At 37.0% G+C, this 20,055-nt stretch overlaps 1 protein-coding gene across 4 annotated transcripts in view; it reads right to left on the bottom strand.

Annotated features, from left to right (window-relative positions):
* Window positions 1-342: 342 nt before the first annotated feature.
* The window catches only part of LOC118271380 (paired box protein Pax-6), a 53,241-nt gene continuing 33,528 nt past the window's right edge, over window positions 343-20,055 (bottom strand). For 3 of the 4 annotated variants that reach the window (XM_035587464.2, XM_035587460.2, XM_035587465.2), the window contains exons 6-10: window positions 5,604-5,780; window positions 4,977-5,059; window positions 3,504-3,706; window positions 2,871-3,058; window positions 343-2,386 (exon numbers count right to left, since the gene is read on the bottom strand). In XM_035587464.2, the coding sequence (XP_035443357.1) occupies window positions 2,298-2,386; window positions 2,871-3,058; window positions 3,504-3,706; window positions 4,977-5,059; window positions 5,604-5,780 (740 nt within the window). In that variant the 3' untranslated portion in view covers window positions 343-2,297. The remainder of the gene's footprint in view (window positions 2,387-2,870; window positions 3,059-3,503; window positions 3,707-4,976; window positions 5,060-5,603; window positions 5,781-20,055) is intronic. The other variant, XM_050695897.1, reaches the window with a different exon arrangement.

Genomic DNA, 20,055 nt, shown 5'->3' with positions numbered 1-20,055 from the left:
GTGCGAGTAAGATGTGCTATGAAAATGCACCGCCGCAAAGTAGATGTGCAGCTCGAGTATGCGATGTATTGATAGCAGGGAAGTCATCCATACCACGCAGCAAAACCAGCTTAGTTGAATCTGTTTCCACCAGTGCTAAGCTATGTTTACCAATGAATATGATTGGTGGAAGCCGAACGCATCCACGCACCGTAGCATAGCACATCTCTGATGGAAAAGCACTCTTACGAATGTTGCATTATTATGTTTTTATTTAAACTTCAGAGTTGAAGGAGACTTCAATAATAAAATTCTACTTTCTTCACACAGATGGCGCTACTAGGCACAAATAAAACAACCAAATACTTTGATCCAAAAGTGTATTCATATAATGTTATTAAAATGTATCATCGACATCACACAATTATTCACATTTTTATTTATAATCAATACATATACACATTAGAAAGTAATCGTAAATTCGAACTTAACTCCTCAAGGATGATCCAAGCTAGTCCTGTAACTAATTTCCTTTTAAGACAAGCTGAGAGATATACGTAACGTAACATCACGCCTTTTTTATCCCCAAAGAGATAGGCAGAAGTGCACATTACGGTTGAGAGATACAATCAAGGTTTAAACCAACTATTTTCCTATAACTTTGATATCAAACGAAGCTAATTCAGGATAAAAACCATTAAAAGTGTAAGTATTGCTACTGACAATAAACAAAGTACCTAAATGAATGCAGTATTGCATAATTTTACTGCATTCTCATTAGGTTTACAAAGGGATAATCACAATGAACAATTATTAGGTACACAAAAGTAACTATTTACAGTTTCGCACTTATTACTAACAAGCCCTGTTTCTCATAAAAAAATCTAAATTTACATTGCTACTATTATGTGAAAGAGTTTAAATATTTTGAAGGGATTTTTATAAATTAGACCATTATTTAAATCCTGTTTGTATATAGACAACTGTTAAAATCATTATGGTCTGTATCTATGACTGTTTATTTCTATAGGCAAAGGTAATACAAGTATTCAGCCACATCTGTCAAAAAATTGCAAAATTCTTACAATATTTATGCCAGCATTATCAATTAAACATTTACAACAAATATACACAATTAAATACTTATTTAATTCTAAACTTAGCTAACTATCTAATTTTTAATAAAATATTTTTAACACTTATATCGATTTATTAAATTATTTCATTCAAAGTAAGCTAAAGACACAACATTAAATGTGCATCGTTAACGATTACATTGGAAATCTATTAAAGATTTATAATTATAAAGTTTTGAATGAAATATTCTAATGTATTTTAATACAATTTGAGCCTATGTTTTGTGCTCCAAGTCCTGTTTTGTGGCGTCTGTTGGATATGTTAATTCTTTATACTATACGTGTTCTTAGTTGTTTTCTAATCTCATGATAATAAAAATAAAATATCACCGTAAAGTACAAAAAATGTTACAAATGAACAAATACAAACTATAAAGGTAAGCTTCCACAGGCCCGCATCGTATGCATTCCGTATGACGTCTTCAGTACGCATCGCATGTAGGCATTGCTGATGATGCGGTCCGTACGATGCGGATCAGTGGACGCAGTTGTATGAGTTTCTATACAAGACAAACTAAAATCCCTTGCGTACGATGCGGGCCTGTGGACACGTACCTTTAGACAGATATTTCTACAGTACCTACATTTCAGGTGTTTTGCTATCTAAAGACAAATAAATGCCTTCCGATATTTTCTTAAATCTAATTTTATCACTGTTGTTTGAGAGACTTCTATAACGGATCACATAATGCTACAATAGATATAATGCATGTAAGTGTCGTTAATAAAAGGAAAAAACGTTTTTCTAATGACGGTTTTCAATTTTGCGCTCGCGAGATGGCGTTAGTGAGGCGTAAGAGGTCCTACTAGTCGTCACAAGTTGATTCAATAGACTTTTAAGCTTGGTATCGCCTCTATTCGACATATATAGGAAAAAATATGTCTTATTGTGATTTTTATTGTTATAACTGATTAACAGAACCGGGACTCTGAAGAATGTACGAAGCAAAAATCACGATAATCCGTCCAGTCGCTCCGGAACTTTACAACGATTATTTATTAATTCAAAGCTAAATACAACCGAATCTGCTAACTGCCGGATAACTTCACAAAAATCAATCACAAGTCATTGGTATGTATTTTCACTGGAAGTGACACAATAATCCAAAATGGCCGATTAACTGATGAATGTCGTCGTGGTGTAATTGAATGGTGTTATGACGTCGGCTAATTCCACCAGGGTCACTGGAGACGTGACCAGTACTGCTGCGAGTCTTGCCCGGGCACGGCGAGGGGCACCGACACTCCAGTGCCTAAAAGACCGCCTAATTCTGAAATGGAAAGTGCTTGAATGAGAATTGGTCATTGGAAGAAGTTAATGAACTCTTTTTAGAGGTATTGAGGAGGTATAACGTTACGTTCAATTAAAGCCTCGTGTAATTGAGAGCCAGTTGTTATACAATTCAGTTTCTGTGGTAGGAACCTACTACTAAGAATTTCTGAAACGAAAAAAAAGAAAACATAGGTAGATCGGAATTCGAAACGGGATATTTACCATGTTTTTAAATTTTTATGTGTTTCCGATATAAAAATTGAAAAACATGGTAAATATCCCGTTTCAAGTTCCAATTCTAGTGTTAGTGACCATGTCAGTTTAAAAACTGAATAGATCGTTTCTGCAATCACTGGCGACTACTAATCTGATAGTTCCTAATATCTATTCCATTACCTAAACCCACATCCTACACTTAGGTATGCGTTGCAATCTGAAGCAACAAGTTTTAAAGCAAAATAAAATATCTTAGTTCCAAATACCTGGTGGAGGCGACGCCGGTTCATGCTGGTACCCATGGTGGTTCACGTACGGGTGCGGCGGCTGCCGGTACCCCAGCTCGTAGCGCGGGTACCCCAGGAACCCACTCTTGCACAGCTCCGCTTCTGTCGTGTCGCATACTGGGGTCTCTGGCACCATGCCGCCGCCGTAGCCCATCGGAGTTAGGGGGCTGGAAATTGTGGTCAAGATTGTAATAAACTAAACTTAAGTCTTAGAGTTGGTTCATATCTGACGGAAAATGCCAGAACACACAAAATGTATAGAAAAACAGTTGACCGTTCACACGCAACCGATGATACGTCAGTACGACCAATGATATGCTCGACGTATTTTACGTCAGATATGAACCGATCCTTAATTAGGTGGTGGCTTGTTCCTTTCGCTGGAGTAATTTGGTGGTAGCAAGTCAGTAATTGGTAAGAAGTGCCTAAGATAGTGCAAAGTAGTTTTATAGTATCTGAGTGAAGATAAGGTGAGATTTCATGTTGCTGTTGCGGTAAGTATCTAACCGAAAATTGAGAAGAATATTACACTGTTACCGTAAGTAAATTAACTGTTGGCCAAGTGGGCAAATACAGGCAATACCTAATAATGATATTTAAATTGTCACTCACCTGTAACTATCAACATTCAGCGGCGGTTGATACGGCTGGTGCGTCGGATGCGCTGGATGGGCGGGATGCGCGGGCGGCGGGTGGTGCGTGGGGTGCGCCGGCGCATGGGGGGCGGTTCCACTGTACCCGCACTCGGGGCTGCGGCGCTGCGACCTGATCTTCTCCTCGCGCCGCCACTTCGCGCGCCGATTCGAGAACCACACCTTAAGGTCGGGTTAAGTTAACACACAGCGCGGACGCTACGCGCTACGCTCGGGCAATTAGGATCGTTACAAGGCACACTTGTTGATGATACTAATTTTTATGTTTAAGTGGAATGTAGGTATTGTTCAGGAAAAATTGTAGCAAGAAGAAAGTATTTTATGATTCGGATGAGGAATGCTCGAAACGTACCTATGGCAAAAAACGGATGAACTGTCATCACGGATGTTCATCCGTGATCATGGCGCTTGCAATAAAGCCGAAATATCGGAAACTCATCGACATAAATAAACATGGTAAATACCTATCCCATCTCAAGTTCTAATGATAGTGTTAGTGACCATGTCAGTTTAAAAACTTATAAAAGAGAATGTCTATGAATAAACTGAATAATAATGATGCTTTTGCAGATATAACGGACTTCGATTTCACGACTAGCCACTGTAGAAGGAAGCATAAATAAAAATACCTACGATTAAAATAAGAAAACACATTTACGATCCCTGTTATTTCAACCGAATATCTAAGCATCACGATTGTCGTCTAAAATAGGTACCTAGATACATAGATATAGCTACATAATGTACCTAAACAAATTGAATCACTCGACCGTACAAATTCCACGTATTACACGATGTAATTAGGTACATACATGAGTAGCAACGTACAAATTATATACCTATATACCTACAATTAATTATACCTATATAGATAGTTGTATGTTATTAGGGGAACGGGTGTTTTGACAAGAATGTAGTAAGCGTTAGACTAATACCGACGGTTAAAAGCAAATAGGGTATAAGCGACAAGAATGAAATGTTCAGGAGAGCTGTTTAAACTCGTCGGTCGTCGAAAGAATACTAGGAAAATGTTTTTTTTTTGCTAAGGTATAAACACCAAAAATGTCATCGTAGAGCCATGAGAGTAAGCGCATTCGAAAGAGCGAAAAATTTTACGTAGGATAGCATAATAAACTCATTTTTGACCAAAATGTCGCTTATACCCTATTTCCTTTTAACCGTCGATGTGTTGCTAGCGACCCGCCCCAACTTCGCATGGGTGCAATACTTATATATTATGCATGTATTATACGTAAAAACCTTCCTCTTAAATCATTCTATCTATTAAAAAACCGCATCAAAATCCGTTGCGTAGTTTTAAAGATTTAAGCATACAAAGGGACATAGGGACAGAGGTAGCGACTGTTTTATACTATGTAGTGATGAAGTAGATAGTACATAGGTATATATGTCATAGGATTCTGAAACTCACCTGTATTCTAGCTTCAGGTAGGCCTATCTTGGCGGCCAGTCGCTCGCGAGCAAACACGTCTGGGTAGTGGGTTCTTTCGAATTCTGTAAAGATAATGCGTTATCAGATTTATTTTTACTAGAATGCTTCTAGTTTTGAGTATGTTGTTGCAATACATGTTATTAAAAGTTCAATGCAAATTAGAACAAAAAGAAGGAGACACATCTATTCGTAACTTGAGTCACAATTTCCTTTTCTTTTTACTTTTCCCATCCTAAAGTTTTCTCCTTTCGGAGCTACGGACTACCTAGCGGGTTTACCGGGGCTCCGACTCGAAAGTCAAAAGTAAGAGCGATGTGGTTTATAGTCAGTGAGAGTCTGACATTCACTCTCGCATCGCCCAAGGTAGGGAAAGTCATTGTATGATTTTCCCTCCTTAAAAAGGTACTCGTAACATACAATATTATAAATTCATATACACATGACACCCAAACCCGGAACAATAAAGGGTTGTTCCGTGCGGGTATTGAACCCGTGTTACGTCGTCGTTATCCCATTTCCCCTGCATCAACCTATACTTAAACCAATAATAATTCCTAAACAACAAGATAGTTTTTCTTTACAAGACGTAGTACACTTTTTACATACCTCTCTCCAAGCTATCAATCTGTTCATTGGTGAAGCTGGTCCGATTCCGCTGCAGTTTCCGCTTGAGTCGCAGCCGAGCGGCGTCATCGTCTGCGCCGCTGGAGCCCGCGTTGGAGTTGTCTCCGGATCCCGTCTCATCTGAATGTAGACCTTCCAGACCTTCTAGTGGCTCCTCGTCTGAGAACAAGGTTCAATAGTTAGTCGAGAAGTGGTGAATATTAGTGGAACTAGGTGATTACTATGCCGGCTCGAATAAACCAACCAATCAGACCGCCGAACGCGCTCACGTTTCGATTACTTTAAACATTAAGTACTGAGATAATTTCAGAACTGAAAGTCTAAATACCGCACTCATTGATATTTAATCATTACTTAAACTAATCCTTATTAACGATTTTGTATTGAAAACAATTGCAAAGGACTGAGTTAAGTAATCATTCAATGACTCTGAGTACAGCAGTACGAACGAAGCTCGAAACCGAGAGCTATAAGCTTTCGTTTATGAGCTCGTTACGAACCGCATTTGCAACGACTGAATCGATACAACACTTCATACGAACCAACAATTCAATTCCACAAAAAAACAAAATTTAGCAAATCTCCCACGCCTATTAATAACCAAAACAGCTTACCACTTCTAACTGAAACCACTCCTATTAATCTATTACAATGTTAAGGAATTAAACTTGGTAAGAAGTCGCGCTTGGTTGCCAGTCTAAAGTTGCTAAGACAAAGTGAACAAGCGTCGGTTAATTCGACAAACAGAGTCGATACTTGGTGAATTTATTCGAGTATTCGAGTTGCGATCGTAATCTTCGTTTTCGCTCGTAAATTTGCCTTATCCAACAACTTTTGGGGGTTTAGAAGTGAGGGATTCAATTATGAAGGCCTGATTAAAAGTTTGAATAATAACTGTTTGGGTTTCAGTTCTGCGGTGGAATGTTTCCGTGGGGATTATTTTAAGCTGGTTATAGGAATAGCTACGGTGGACGGTCTTAGGTAATTTAAAGATGCTTCTAAATGGAAAAAAAAATGTGTAATATGAGGCTGCAATAAAATGATCGAATGTCGTGGTGACCCAGAGGTTTAAACACCCAGTTCTCATAATATATGAGTGTGCGGGTTTGAAACTTACCAACGGCAAAGTACCAATGTGAATTTTTGCGAGTTACATGTAGTTTCTAAAATTATTTGGTCACTACTGACTAACGGTGAAGGAAAACATCGTAAGGACACCTGGGTTTATAATTACTGGTTATAAGTTTCAAATCGTCAACTCGCATTGAGCAAGCGTGGTGATTATTGCTCAAACCTTCTCCGTGCGAGAAGAGGCCTTTGGTCAGCAGTGGCGATTTATAGGCTGTTGGTGTAATGAATAAAATGTTTTTTCTTTGAGGAGGGAAAATCATCCAATAACTTCTCCCGCCTTCGGCGAGGCGAGAGGGAGTGTTAGAATCTTACTGACTAAAAATTACTCCGTTCACCAATACAGTTAACATATTGCATAACAATGTTGATCTTAAAAAGCATCTTAGTGACTAAATTGTCGGAGGCTGTCGTATTTGTGGTCTTGATGAGTTTGTCATACAAACAGACCTTGTAGTATAGTTAACTTATTCCTTTTAAGTTTTAATTTAAGACAAAAGCCTCCACATTTTACACCACATTTGTGAATAAATATACTTGTGATAAACATTTCAAATGATTCCGTTACTGCATTGCCGTATTAATTTCTGATAGCACAGCGTAACTGCATTTGATGACGAAGCTAATGATAAAATATTATGTATTCCAAATTGTATTTCATGCACAATGTACTTGCTCGAAAATGTTATTTTGAAAACATTTATGGACCTAGATTGTTTGTACATAGATAACATGAAGTGCTGCTAAAAAAGGTATGCTAAAATATTGAGGTGAGTAACAATAATACCTACAACAAATAATTCTCAACACATCACCGTATTTAAAATTTTCTGGTCGATGTATCGATACTCAATATAAAGAAAATCATTTGAAAGTCTATGTATTCAAGGTGTAAAACCTGAACTCACACGAAATGTAAAATCCTGTCCGGGACGAAATGGAATGATACTATTACTATATTAGTAAAAAATATATAGAAATATAAAACCCATATTAATTACAAACAAACATCCCCTCGGAAAGTTCACAGACTCCTAAATCCCGAGATATCGCCAGTCTAGATAACATAAACTATTTTAGGATCGAATAAATTATGCTCAAGTGTCAAAATCTCGCCGTTGCCGTCTACCGGGATCGTTGGGGGGGAAGGTAGGGGATGGGTATGGGGGTGTAGAAGGGGGAGCCGTAACGGGCGCGTTCATGCAGAAACTGACGATAACGTGGCCCGGCCTACCACGTAACCCAGCCCGCGATAGTGTTATCGCAGCTTAAAAATGTATGCCCAATAATAGAGTGCCGGCTTTGACAACGTGCACTTTAGTTTGCCAGCGAGGGTCACCTGAAGATAACACGGCATAAATTTTAAATGAAAATTACCCGTTTGAATTTTCAATTGTTATCGCGAAAAAGGTTTCATTCGAAGTCGCTATGATCACTTGAATTGTAATGGAAATTATTTTACAAGAATTATTGTTACAGGTTTAGATAGCTTCTCGTCGTTCGCTAACTTGTCTTTGTTAACCGTTTGATGTCACGTCAGAGCTGTCTAGTTCAGGTTCTCTTGGAGATTAAACTTCAAGATAATGCCTAGATTAACTTTACTTTGTTTATATTAAAATGGTTTGATATTTAGCCTTTACTACTTACAAAGGTACTTCAGACGTATTAGTCTGCCTTTGTAGTTAACTATAGACTACTAAGGCATATCAGTAAGAACCTGTGGTTAGTAATAAGTAAAAACTATTTAAATAACATAACAAATAAACAAAAAAGCACTTTGTTCCCAAAATCTACGAAATTCGTAGCTCCGTAGCAAATCTCGTAGACAGTGCTACGGCGTAGCACAATCGACACATAGCTACGATTCACCTATTTAACTATTTGCCTGTTTTTCATTTAAAAACTCGCTATAAATGAAAGTATGTAAAAGTGCTATAGAAGAGAAGAACTTTTAACTTGAGTACAAAGTGAGTGAGTGGGTTTCAAGTGAGTGTGAGTTCTCGTAGTGAGGGCCCTAGTCAGTAGAGAGTGTTTTTACAGCGAAGCGGGCCGCGACACAAGTAGGTATGTGTTTAGGCGTGTGTTATACCGACTAGATGTTTATGTTATGTTTAAACTTGTTATGTTAAAACAAGGCATAGGAAAAACGATTTTATTTGTACAGGGAATGGTGTGAGATTTGTTTGGATATTTGGTTTTGGGAATTTCTTTTTAGGATTAATGTAGGTACTCTGTCACGCTTATTATCCTTAGATAAATTAAATAGAGGTGTACCTAACTATTAAGTGCGATCACTTTTCGTATTATTTTTACAACTGTATGTGCCTAATCTCGTGGTGACCTGGAAGTTTAAGAACCCCGCTCTTCATGCATATGTGTGCCACTTCGAAACCTACCACCGGCAAGTATCAATGTGACCTTTTCCGAGTTATTTGAACTTTCTAAGATTTTTAAGACACCACTCACTAACGGTGAAGAATAAAACATCGTGAGGAATCCTGGGCTTATAGTTTTTATTGTAAGTTTTAAAATACCAACCCTAATTGAGCAAGCGTGATGATTAACCTCTTGTATGCCGTATATAAGACAACAATAGAAAATACATTGTGTCTCGCGTGGATCTGCGTTCCGGCACACGACGGGTTAATGCTTAAACCTTCTCTATGCGAGAAGAGGCTTTGGTCAGCAGTGGCCACTAATAGGCTATTGATGTATGTACCTATATGCATAACTGTCAGTCATATAAACACAAGTAAATAAAGCAGGCTGAATATCCTCAATACCAAATCGTCATTTCGACAACGGAATTATTCACATATCTGCCGCTGTGGCTCACAGCAGTACACGCTCATAAGGACATTATCCGGGTGTCAATACCAAATAACATTTTGTAGGTGTCTCTTTAAAAAAATCCAATGAGATAATGAATTTATAAATATTTTAAAAGATGCGGACGTTACCTTTTTTTGTGTAGGATGAGGAAAACTCGCATTTACATAATATTGTTTTGAATAAATCATTGTTGAATCTCCAGGTTGATTAGGGCTGTACCACACTGAGATTCTTTAGAACAACACCCAATATTGCCTTGACTGCACTGTTAACGCAGTGGCTAGGCAACTGACTGCCGTGCAACGTGTCGCACGGAACAAATCTTTGTGTGATCCACAAATTATTGTTCCGGGTCTGGGTGTCATGTGTATGTGAAGTAGTATGTTTGTTAATGCACCCACGATACAAGAGAAAATTCTAGTGTGATTGTGTGTAGATCCAAAATAGGGATTTTATAAAAAACTATTTTATTTATTAAAACTAATAAATTCCACAAAATCAAAATAAACACAGAAACTTCTTTAAAACGCATAGCAACACAAACAGACACACACACACAAACAGCTCATTTCTCGACCGCGACGAATATGACACTTCGAAATACGATGACAACATAACATTTTCACATGAAACATTTCACTCCAACCCTTATTAAAACGGTGTAGAGTCGAAAATCGTGTAAAAACGGTATAAGAGGAGCGAAATGCGTGTTTATCAGGAGCCCATCTGTCAGGATGCTGGGACATTAATGTTTCATGAAGTCTGTATGTGTAGATCGGTATCAGATAATAGACACAGCTACGTCTCTATTTACTGTCACTCAGTGTCTGCTGGGAATGAAATGTAACGCGAATTAATGTCGCAACGAAATGGGAATGTTTTTCGGATGTTTGTGGATGTGGATGATAGGTTTGTTTATGCTCTGTGGATGTTTCGTAGTTTGGATTAATGAGTTTTGAGTTTGGAGTTTTGGTTGTGGAGTTTTCATGTTGTGCGGGTGATAAAGTGGTGGTTGTATTAATGGTTATTATATTTTGTAACTGAGTACTTATTGATTAAAGCTGTCTCAACACAAGTAATATTAGCCACTTACTGGGGCTGTTTTGATCACTTGTGTTATGAAAATGTAAGAGATCTAAATAAAGAACGTTTTTTTTACTGTCAATTTTATTTTAATGACGTATGTGATATAAAAGCAACAGGGACGATGACGAGGTATGAAGATTAAAAATTTATTTAGTCCGTCAGTTAGGTAATGAAAAACTAAAGTTTTTTTTTTATTTTGTCATATAAGATAACAATACTTAGATAAAACGAATCAAAGTTTAGGAGTAGGAGCAAAAATAATGTTCATAAAAGTGACATCACGTGATATTTGAAATCGATATATCTTCGAAAGTATTTGTTTCCGTAAGAAAATAAAAAATATGTATTAAGAATTAATCTACAAGACGGAGATTAAAATATAAATGAGTCATCTATCCTATTGTTTTATTTTTGTTCGAACATAATCGACCAGAATATTTTTATATGTTTTATGTGATTATCATACAACTACGAACATGTATGATATTTTTATCATCGTAGGTATATTTCCCCAGCGAGTATGTAAAACAAAAAATGAATAAAACATTTCCCTCCATAACAGCTTGGGTTTTGCGAAAAATGTTCGGAAAAAAGAATATTTTCCATGGAAGAAATAAAGAGAACAATGACAATACATGGCTACCCTATTTCCCGCCGTCACGGGCAAGATGGCGGTCCTAGCCATAAACAAAACGGGCGCGGTGTTGCCTTATCGCAAAAATGTCGTCTATGACGTGTATTTCATTCACAATTCCCTTGTGGCTCGAAGGGAAGTTTCCTGCAATATTTAGATAAATAGATAGATACATAGACAGCATTGTCGTTGCTCATTTGCTTGATTACGTTTTGCTTTTAAGTATTCCATTTGTTTTAACGTAATGTGGGTTAGTAATTTTGCCACAGAATTCTGTTAATGAATTGGGAGCTGCGTTGCAAGTTGGATTTTTGGGACATGATTTTTGAGAGAGAGAAGACTTGACATTGGTTCATAATGCAGTCTAATTTATGTAACAGATTTTTTTGGTTGGATTTGAGAAACAATCAATATGCTCTTTTAAATAGGATGGTAGAAATTAAAACCTGAAAAATTTAGTTGTGTGTAGTAACACAAGTATCACGGAGTCTGGAATTGTGCATAGTATATGGCAATAGGCTCACCCCCTATTAGATGAGACTTTGAACACAAATGATAAAAAGTAAATGTACATTGTACAGTGGCATTACGTGCCTGTAATGTGCACTACAGCTTACCCCTTCACTCCACAAGTTCTTAATCCAAAGAGATCCCCACAATTAAATTTAAAAGCAGCTAATATTTACGGCAGTCGGCTATGAATGAATAAGGACGTATCGTCAGTCTAGTCACGTGGCGGCCATTTTGTTGGAAAACGGCGGGAAAAGGGCTCGCGACGCTCGACTGCGCACAGGTGGGACCGCTATCGATATCACACGACGGAATATTGAATTAAGTATTTATTTAAATTAATGTAGACATTAGCAGGAGTTTTAAAGGATTAAAATGCGTTTTTTTTCTGTAATGCTATTGTGTAGTACTTAAGTATTTTAGATTCTAGTTTTCATTGCAGATGTCGTTAACTACATAATCAACAGTGCGTATGGATCGTTTGTACTTTTTTCAAAGATTTATTTAATAAAAGTTTAAAGTAGTGTACCTATGCAGTGTCTTTTATAAGAAGTAATACTCATTTTGTGAGGCGAGCATAGAAAATACTTTTTTATGGGACAACCTCCCATACCAGTAGTATCTACTAACCATGAAAACATAGGAACACTGAAGTCCGGCGCTTCTCAGGGACATGAATAACTCTTTTGGATCCCGCAACGAAATAAATCAGAAGATATAATTAGAGGAGAAGAAAAGAAACCGATAGTTTCCACTTCCCTCGGTGAATTTTAACGTAGGAGACAGAATGAGCAGAGAAGAGACTGTAAAATTCACGTTCGAACTAGGAATTAAAAAAACACCATATTCAGCAACCAACAGTACAGACTAATTTAATTGTCAGTAATATTTATTGGATCTATATACGAATTGAAGAATGTTTTCTATTACCTAACCCAGTTGTTTTTTTTTTGTTTTTTTAGGGGAAAATCATCCAATACCTTCTCTCACCTTGGGCAAGGCGAGAGGGAGTGTCAAACTCTTACTAACTCAACCACCCCGTTTCTACTCTTGCTTTTTGAGCCGGAGTCCTGGTTAACCCGCTAGGTAGTCCGCAGCTCCGGAACTTAACCCAGTCCTAAGCAATTGTTTTCGGAACAAATTTGTTACTGAGTAATAGTCCACATAATAGGAGGAGTAGGAAAGTAAGTATTTAAATCCATAGCACATCATCAGCTTGAGTGGCCACGGCCTCTTCTCACACGGAGAAGGTTTGAGCATTAATCATCACGCTTGCTCAATGCGGGTTGGCGATTTTAAACTTCTAATTAGAAATTATAAGCCCAGTTTTCTTTACGATGTTTTCCTTTACCGTTTGTCAGTGGTGTCTAAATAATCTTAGAAAGTACATGTAACTCGGAAATTGTCACATTAGCACATTTCTCATGCATGAGAAGAGGGGCTTAAGCCCGAAACCCTATGGTCTTAAACCACTGGAAATCCATAGCACATTAAAGCAAGTTAAATCTTTTCATAAACAACGTATAAAACAAACTTCAAACAACCTTTCTCCCGTCTATCTAAACCCGCAAAACATATCGTACATACACACACAAACATCCATAATTACATGTATGTATGTCACGCGAATATCTACGTACCTACGTATGTGTGTATGAAACCGCATCAGTGTTCACACAATAATTATATGTTGTGTTTGTGTGGGTGGAGTTGTGGGCGGTGCGGGGCGAGCCCCCGCCCTAAAGCTTTTTATTTATTATTTTTTCTTTTTTTTTATCCATTGTTTTCACAGTAATGAGGTCTGAGTATTATAGCTGCGGTTATTTATCTGTGGAGCTATCTGAGTGGAAGGACAGGTGCCTTTAGTTATTTTGTAAATGTATTTACTTTACTTTGTGTGTTCGGTAATATCGCTGGCTCTGGTACCATTTAATGGTAAAGGTTTTGTAATAAATATTTAAGATATGTTAAATGTTTTTCTATGTTACATTTGTTTCATTAGTAGGCTTTGAATCAAAGTATATTTTTTCTTGGTGTAAGATTATGATTGTGAACTTGAATACTGTAGAATTATATAATTCTATAGTATTACCAATCATCCAATGGCTTAATCGATGAAATAACAAACAACTTAAAGTAGATTTAACTAGTGTCAAAACCAGATATATTATAGACAAAACTGGGGAAAAGAAAAATCCTTCCATTCAAGATTAAAAAAAATAACTAAAACAGTTGAAAGTAACTAAAATGAAGATAAGAGGTTAATACTCTAACCGACGTACTCAGAGATATTTAAAGTTTACGTAAATTATTCCTTAGTAACGATTGAAAATGACTTTGAGTAAGGCGGTTACTCTAAATCTGAGGTCAGTGAGGACGTGAGAGAAGCTGAAGAAGTCGAGCAAAGCAAGGATCATACTAAGTTTACTATTGCTGTCTACCCTTATAAGACACCCTACAGAAAAGCATCAAATATTACTTTAATATATTTAGTTCAGTCTATTATTTCAGTTCTAAGGAATCCTATCAAAGCTGCGGAATATCTAACGGGTCTCGGGCTCAAAGCAGGAGTAGGAACGGAGTTGTTTTTACTCACTCATTCTCACCCAAGTCTAAAGAAGTCATTGGATGATTTTCGCAAAAAAATAAAAAAGGATTTCTACTTTTCATAGATTTAGTAGATACAGTTTAGAGATGTACCTACTCAGCAAACGTTTATTGTTCCAAAGCTAACTGCCACACTCAGAGTTATTTAATGGTTACTTAACCCAGTCCTTAGCAATTGTTTTCCATACAAAATCGTTACTAAGGAATAGTTTAAGTAATCATTAAATGTCTCTGAGTGCAGCAGTAAACATGATTCATTATTTTAGGCACGATTTTAGGTGACAAGAAAGTGCTAAAGTATAATAAAACGCTTTATTAAAAGCTCTTTCCTCCTATTGGTTAAGAAAGTTTTCTGTGATGCACCATCTGCCAAGTCGTGATTAAATAAGAGAAAAATATCTAATTTTATAACAGACGTTTTAGTAGAATCATGATATTGAATATTTCATAACACACAGTCATAATGACGAAGCAGTTGTTTAACTTTAATCCCTCTTTGATACAAAACTCTTTGATCGTCATCACATCACTAATCTCAAAACAAAAAAAAAAAAAACTATATCGTCACGCCTTTAATCCCCGAAGGGGTAGGCAGAGGTGTACATTATGGCACGTAATGCCACTGTACAATGTACACCCACTTTTCACAATTTATGTTATAAGTCCTATGTGCACATTTGCGCACATTTCCAAACTGAGAAATTTTCGAAAAACCGAAAAAAGTCCAGTAATACTTCGCCCGACACGGCGATCAAACCCGAGACCCCTTGCCCGGCAGTCAACAAAAAATATTCAATCCAAACCGTATCCATAAATTCGCATACCATTCTGAAAATCGTTTACGTTCCAACTGCCACCAAACAAACCGCTCACAGCTCACGCTTACCCAAGCGGAGCACCCTAAAAACGCTATAGGGAACACATATACCTACGTTCAAAGTAGACTAAATGTAAATTAACATGTATAATTACACACAAACGGGTAGAAACCCTTTAGAGTTTACATGTTTTAATCCTGTTTCATGCGTTATTGGCGTTGCGCGGTACCCTTTGTGGAACGCGCGCGGAACCACGGTGCGTGCTTATATAATTAGTGGGGATTTGTACTTTGTTTCCAGGGGGGTCTAGGTAGGGCTTAGCGTTTGTTCCTGTACGTAGGTTGTTCGTTTTGCGTTAATAGTTATCGATTTTTGGTGTTCAAAAAGGGTTTGAAAGAGTAGTTTTGAAGGTTTTTGGAGCTGCAATTTTGTGTGGTTAAGTATTGGAAAGTTGCTTAGCTTTTTAGGTACTTTTCAGAAAACCGATTGAAATAACGCTTTTTTTTTGTTGTGTTAGTGAGGTTACCAGAGCCCTTATTACCGACTCCACTTCCCAATTTCCGATTTCCCAATAATCCTTGACAAATTCCTAATCCCCGGCAAACTTGTAACGCCGTAACGCCTCTGGTGTTTCTAGGTGTCAATGGGCGGCGGTGATTGCTTTACATCAGGCGATACGTCTGCTCGTACGTGTAGGCTTATAAATAAAATAAGGTACCTAAATGCTTGTTAGAATACACATTTTCTCAGTAAAAGAAATGGCTGAGTTAAAACCTAATCTATCTCGTTTAAAACAGCAAAATTCCGACACAAACCTTACTTCGGAAATCCAAACTAAAGTTCTAAAATTCCTAATATTAGCCACAAAACGTCGCACTCTAATTCCCCGCGCAGTCTTTACGGAAGGGTTGTGTAATGAAGGCGAATTTAATTGCTATTTTGTCGGTACGGAGTCCCGGGAGGGTCCACGGTCCTCCCGCGTCTCATGTGATATAATCTGCGGATTTCGTTTCTGCCTTGTCTCTCGGTTATTCTGCGGCTTTTTAATGGATTGGGGACGTATGGCCACATTTATTTACGCTTATATCATGGCTTAAGTTTATTTACCTATCGTGGGGAGGAATTTATCTAATTAATCAACGTTTATGGGATTGTGGTGGTCGTTATCTTGTTCACTTAAGTGTTTGTTTCGTTCTAAATAGTTGTCGTTGTTGGTTATTGTGTATGTAATATGATTACTGATTTGCGGTATGCGAGCAGTTTGCGAACTGATTATGGGTGCTTTCTACTAGTATATGTTATGCTTTTTAGATGCGTTTGGTTTTCACCAATCATATTTGGTTACATAGTTTACTCTGGTGGAAGACACTAGAGCTATGTTTTTTATATGGAAAGATGCGTGCTACATAGCACATATCTGGTGGAAAAGCATCCTAATATTTATGTTATTGCTTGCGAAACATGGTAAATAAAAATACTTCTAGAGTTTATAAAAGCGATGATTACTCTCACAAGCAAGCGAGCTAGATCCCCGACAATAATCAAATTTGATTACACTTAATCACGTCATGATTACCGATTACAAATATTGACAAGACCTCCAAGCTTTAGACAACAATGTTGGAAGAACTTCTTATGAGTGGTTTGAATCTTTAAGTACAAAACTGCATTAGAAGAAAGATACTCGTATACTCAAAATGAGCCCATATTGCATAAAGAAGTCGGAATTTTAAGTCTAACTTATTAGAGTTTTATTTCAAACAGTAAGACAAATATGATAGCTTTGGTATGATTACTTATCAATAGCATGTTTGAATTAACAAAGGCCATTCTACTGCCAAAATAAATGCACTTTTTTAAGAATTCCTTCTGAAATCATTTCTACACACTGCTAGCTAAAAGATTTTCTTTAAAAAAGCCCACCAAATCCATCTTTTAACCAAACCCCACAAAATACATCTTTTAAAAGGCTAAAAATATAACCAGAAGACCTCCTACCATAATTTCCATTACACACACGGCATCACAACCACATAGACACCTAAATATGATTAAATGGTATCAAAACAGTCGCTTATGTACAATACATAGTCTGATACACGCTCGCTCGTGGTATGTCGGCATCTACAAAGCTCGACGTTCGTATCCCTTTGATCTGTCGCACATACAGCTTTACATACAGTCTAGTACATACAACCCTTCTATTTCGGTTCGTCTTAGGGTTAAAATATCTTTGAGATTCGAGTCCGTTTTGGTGTTTAGTGAATTCATTTGGGTAAGATTTTGGTGGTCCAAAATGTCTTCTGTTATTGTTTGTTTGAGATGAAAGTGAATAAGTTCAATCCCTTAAATGTAAGGGGTTTGGGTGGGATTGGGTTTGGGTTAAATGATGTTGTTGTGGGGTTAAATTGTGATTAAAATTGTAGGTGTTGTCTATTTATTGTGATGTGTGGTTAGTATATTATAAACGTTGTGGTTGTATCTGGTAAACACGGAGTCAAAGTCAAATCATTTATTCCAATTGTACTTTTGAAATGTAACGAAATAAAGTAATAAATCTTCATCGTCTATCAGTCTTTCCGGCAGTGAAGCGATGTTACGAAACAACCTTTAAACACTAGGATTTAAATTAAAATTAGAATCAGAATTAACAAATTATGAAATGGCAGATAATAGTAATTTAAACGACTAACTAACTGCCATACTCAGCGCCATAATATAATATTTACTTAACCCAGTCCTTAGCAATTGTTTTCTGAGCAAAATTATTACTAAAGAATAGTTTAGGTAATCATTAAATGTCCCCGAATGGGATGGTAATTCGTATTTTCTAAATTATGTAAATATTCTACTGGTACTGATAGAAACACTTCAGTAAGAGATTCCAAAAAGACAATTCAATAGATGAGCGCTTTTAAAATAACTACAATCCCCGAAAACCGCAGGCGACGGCCGTTAACACCAATAACTTACGTGTTCAATAAATAAATATTCAACATGGCCGTACATCTCACTAATTTACTACTACTGAACCCCATAATAACCATTTATTCAAGGGGACCCCGCGAATAAATATCTAGCGACATTTTTCTTCGCCTTATCTTAAGAGTCCAGACTGGACGCTATCCCTTTCTTCCTCATCTGAACACGTATCTATCTATCTCCTTCCCTCGGTATTTTATCATGGACCTTCCCACCTCCCTTTATTCAGTACGTTTTATTTAGTTTTCGTCCCTTAATGGATTTATTCGTCGTTGGAGTCTGTTGACCTTGTGTGTTTGTCTTAGTTCGCTCACGATCTTATTTGTGGGTAAAGGAGACAAGTTATGTGAGTATCCCAAGAAGAACTTATAGCTGGACTTTATAAATGTCCCCAAGAAGACGTTTCGGTTCAAAGTTTTCGTATAAATTCGTGTAGGTTTCGCCAGAAACGTGTTTATTTTGGCAGCAGTTTTTCGGATGAAAATTTATCTATGATATCTGTCGCTAAGCCCAAAATCTGAACTACTAAAAGGGTATATGTGTTCAGTATCTACTAGTATCATCTTCTATTCAAGTTTTCAAGTTCTATTTAGTACACTTTCTAGTATGGAAAGGGAAATCAGTGCAGAATGTCACGTCTGTGTGTAAAATGTGACGCATGCAGGTATAGACGTACGTTCAACATTCTACCGCCAGACTTCTCAGTAGACGGAATTATTTAGAGAATGTTTCTTCAATAGACTTGTAGATTGGAAGGCAAAATGTAGGAAATGTATTTAATGTATGTATTTATAATTTCTTAAATGTATGGGTAAGGAGATTGGAGATTTAATGCCCGCTTCTCATGCATGCGGGTTCGAAACGAAAAAGCAGGAGTAGAAACGTTGTGGTTTTTAGTCAGTAAGACATTCCTTCTCACCTCACTTGGGGCGGGAGTAATACATCATTACTGCTAAATTTCGATCTTGCTAGCAAGCTACACTTTGGAACAGTTGTCCGTCAGTAAAAACCTAGCTTCACTGACGGACAGACTGATAGACATATTATTTATTTCTTTATTTGTTGACATTTCAAAAGTACCTATTTCTAGTTTAATTGGAATAAATGATTTGCCTTTCATCACCACAACCTTAACCTACATCACATAATAAAATAACAAACCAATAATTAAATGATAGATAAAGCAATTGTCTCGAATAACATTGATATCGTGGCGATAAGTAGTGGAACAAATTTTATTTGCACGTCCCCTTCCTGGACCCGTTATTTATGACGCGCCGGGTCATAATGACCCCATGATACATGGTAACGCTAATGTCTCATGTTTATGTCACTTTAGTGGCACAATGTGTTGTTTATTCTATTCACTGTCTTGGTTTTGTGGTACTAGGTATGATATTCGGATATTTTTTTTTATTATTTTTGGAATAATTATTTGTCTAACAAATTCAATCTGTTTGAATTTCAACTAAACATTACAAATGTGAAAAAAAGCTTGTTTGTTTATTAGTTTGTTTGCTTTTTGTAAGTGCTAACTAAATAAATGTTAACATTTTTAGAACAGTTGGAAGGTGTGGAAAAGGCCAAATGGTGCTCATGCGAGCAAACCCAAGGATAACACGCTATTGTAATAATAAAACTGAAGTGTATTTTTAATTGTTTGAAAGTGCTAGGACCTTACTTCGTTCTAGAGAAGTGCCACAACAGGCGTTGCACCATGGCGGCTCCAGGGTTGTCTACTAAGAAGACCCGGTGCCTTTTTTAAGTGCAGATGGTGGCCACCGAGGAGGTTTAGTGAGGGAAAATCTAACACATCCTAGTTTTTCTCCAATAATAG

Source organism: Spodoptera frugiperda, chromosome 9, assembly GCF_023101765.2.
Source record: "Spodoptera frugiperda isolate SF20-4 chromosome 9, AGI-APGP_CSIRO_Sfru_2.0, whole genome shotgun sequence".
Lineage (NCBI taxonomy): Eukaryota > Metazoa > Arthropoda > Insecta > Lepidoptera > Noctuidae > Spodoptera > Spodoptera frugiperda.
Note: the sequence above shows the minus strand (reverse complement) of the source record. Positions and strands in the feature narration are given on the sequence as shown.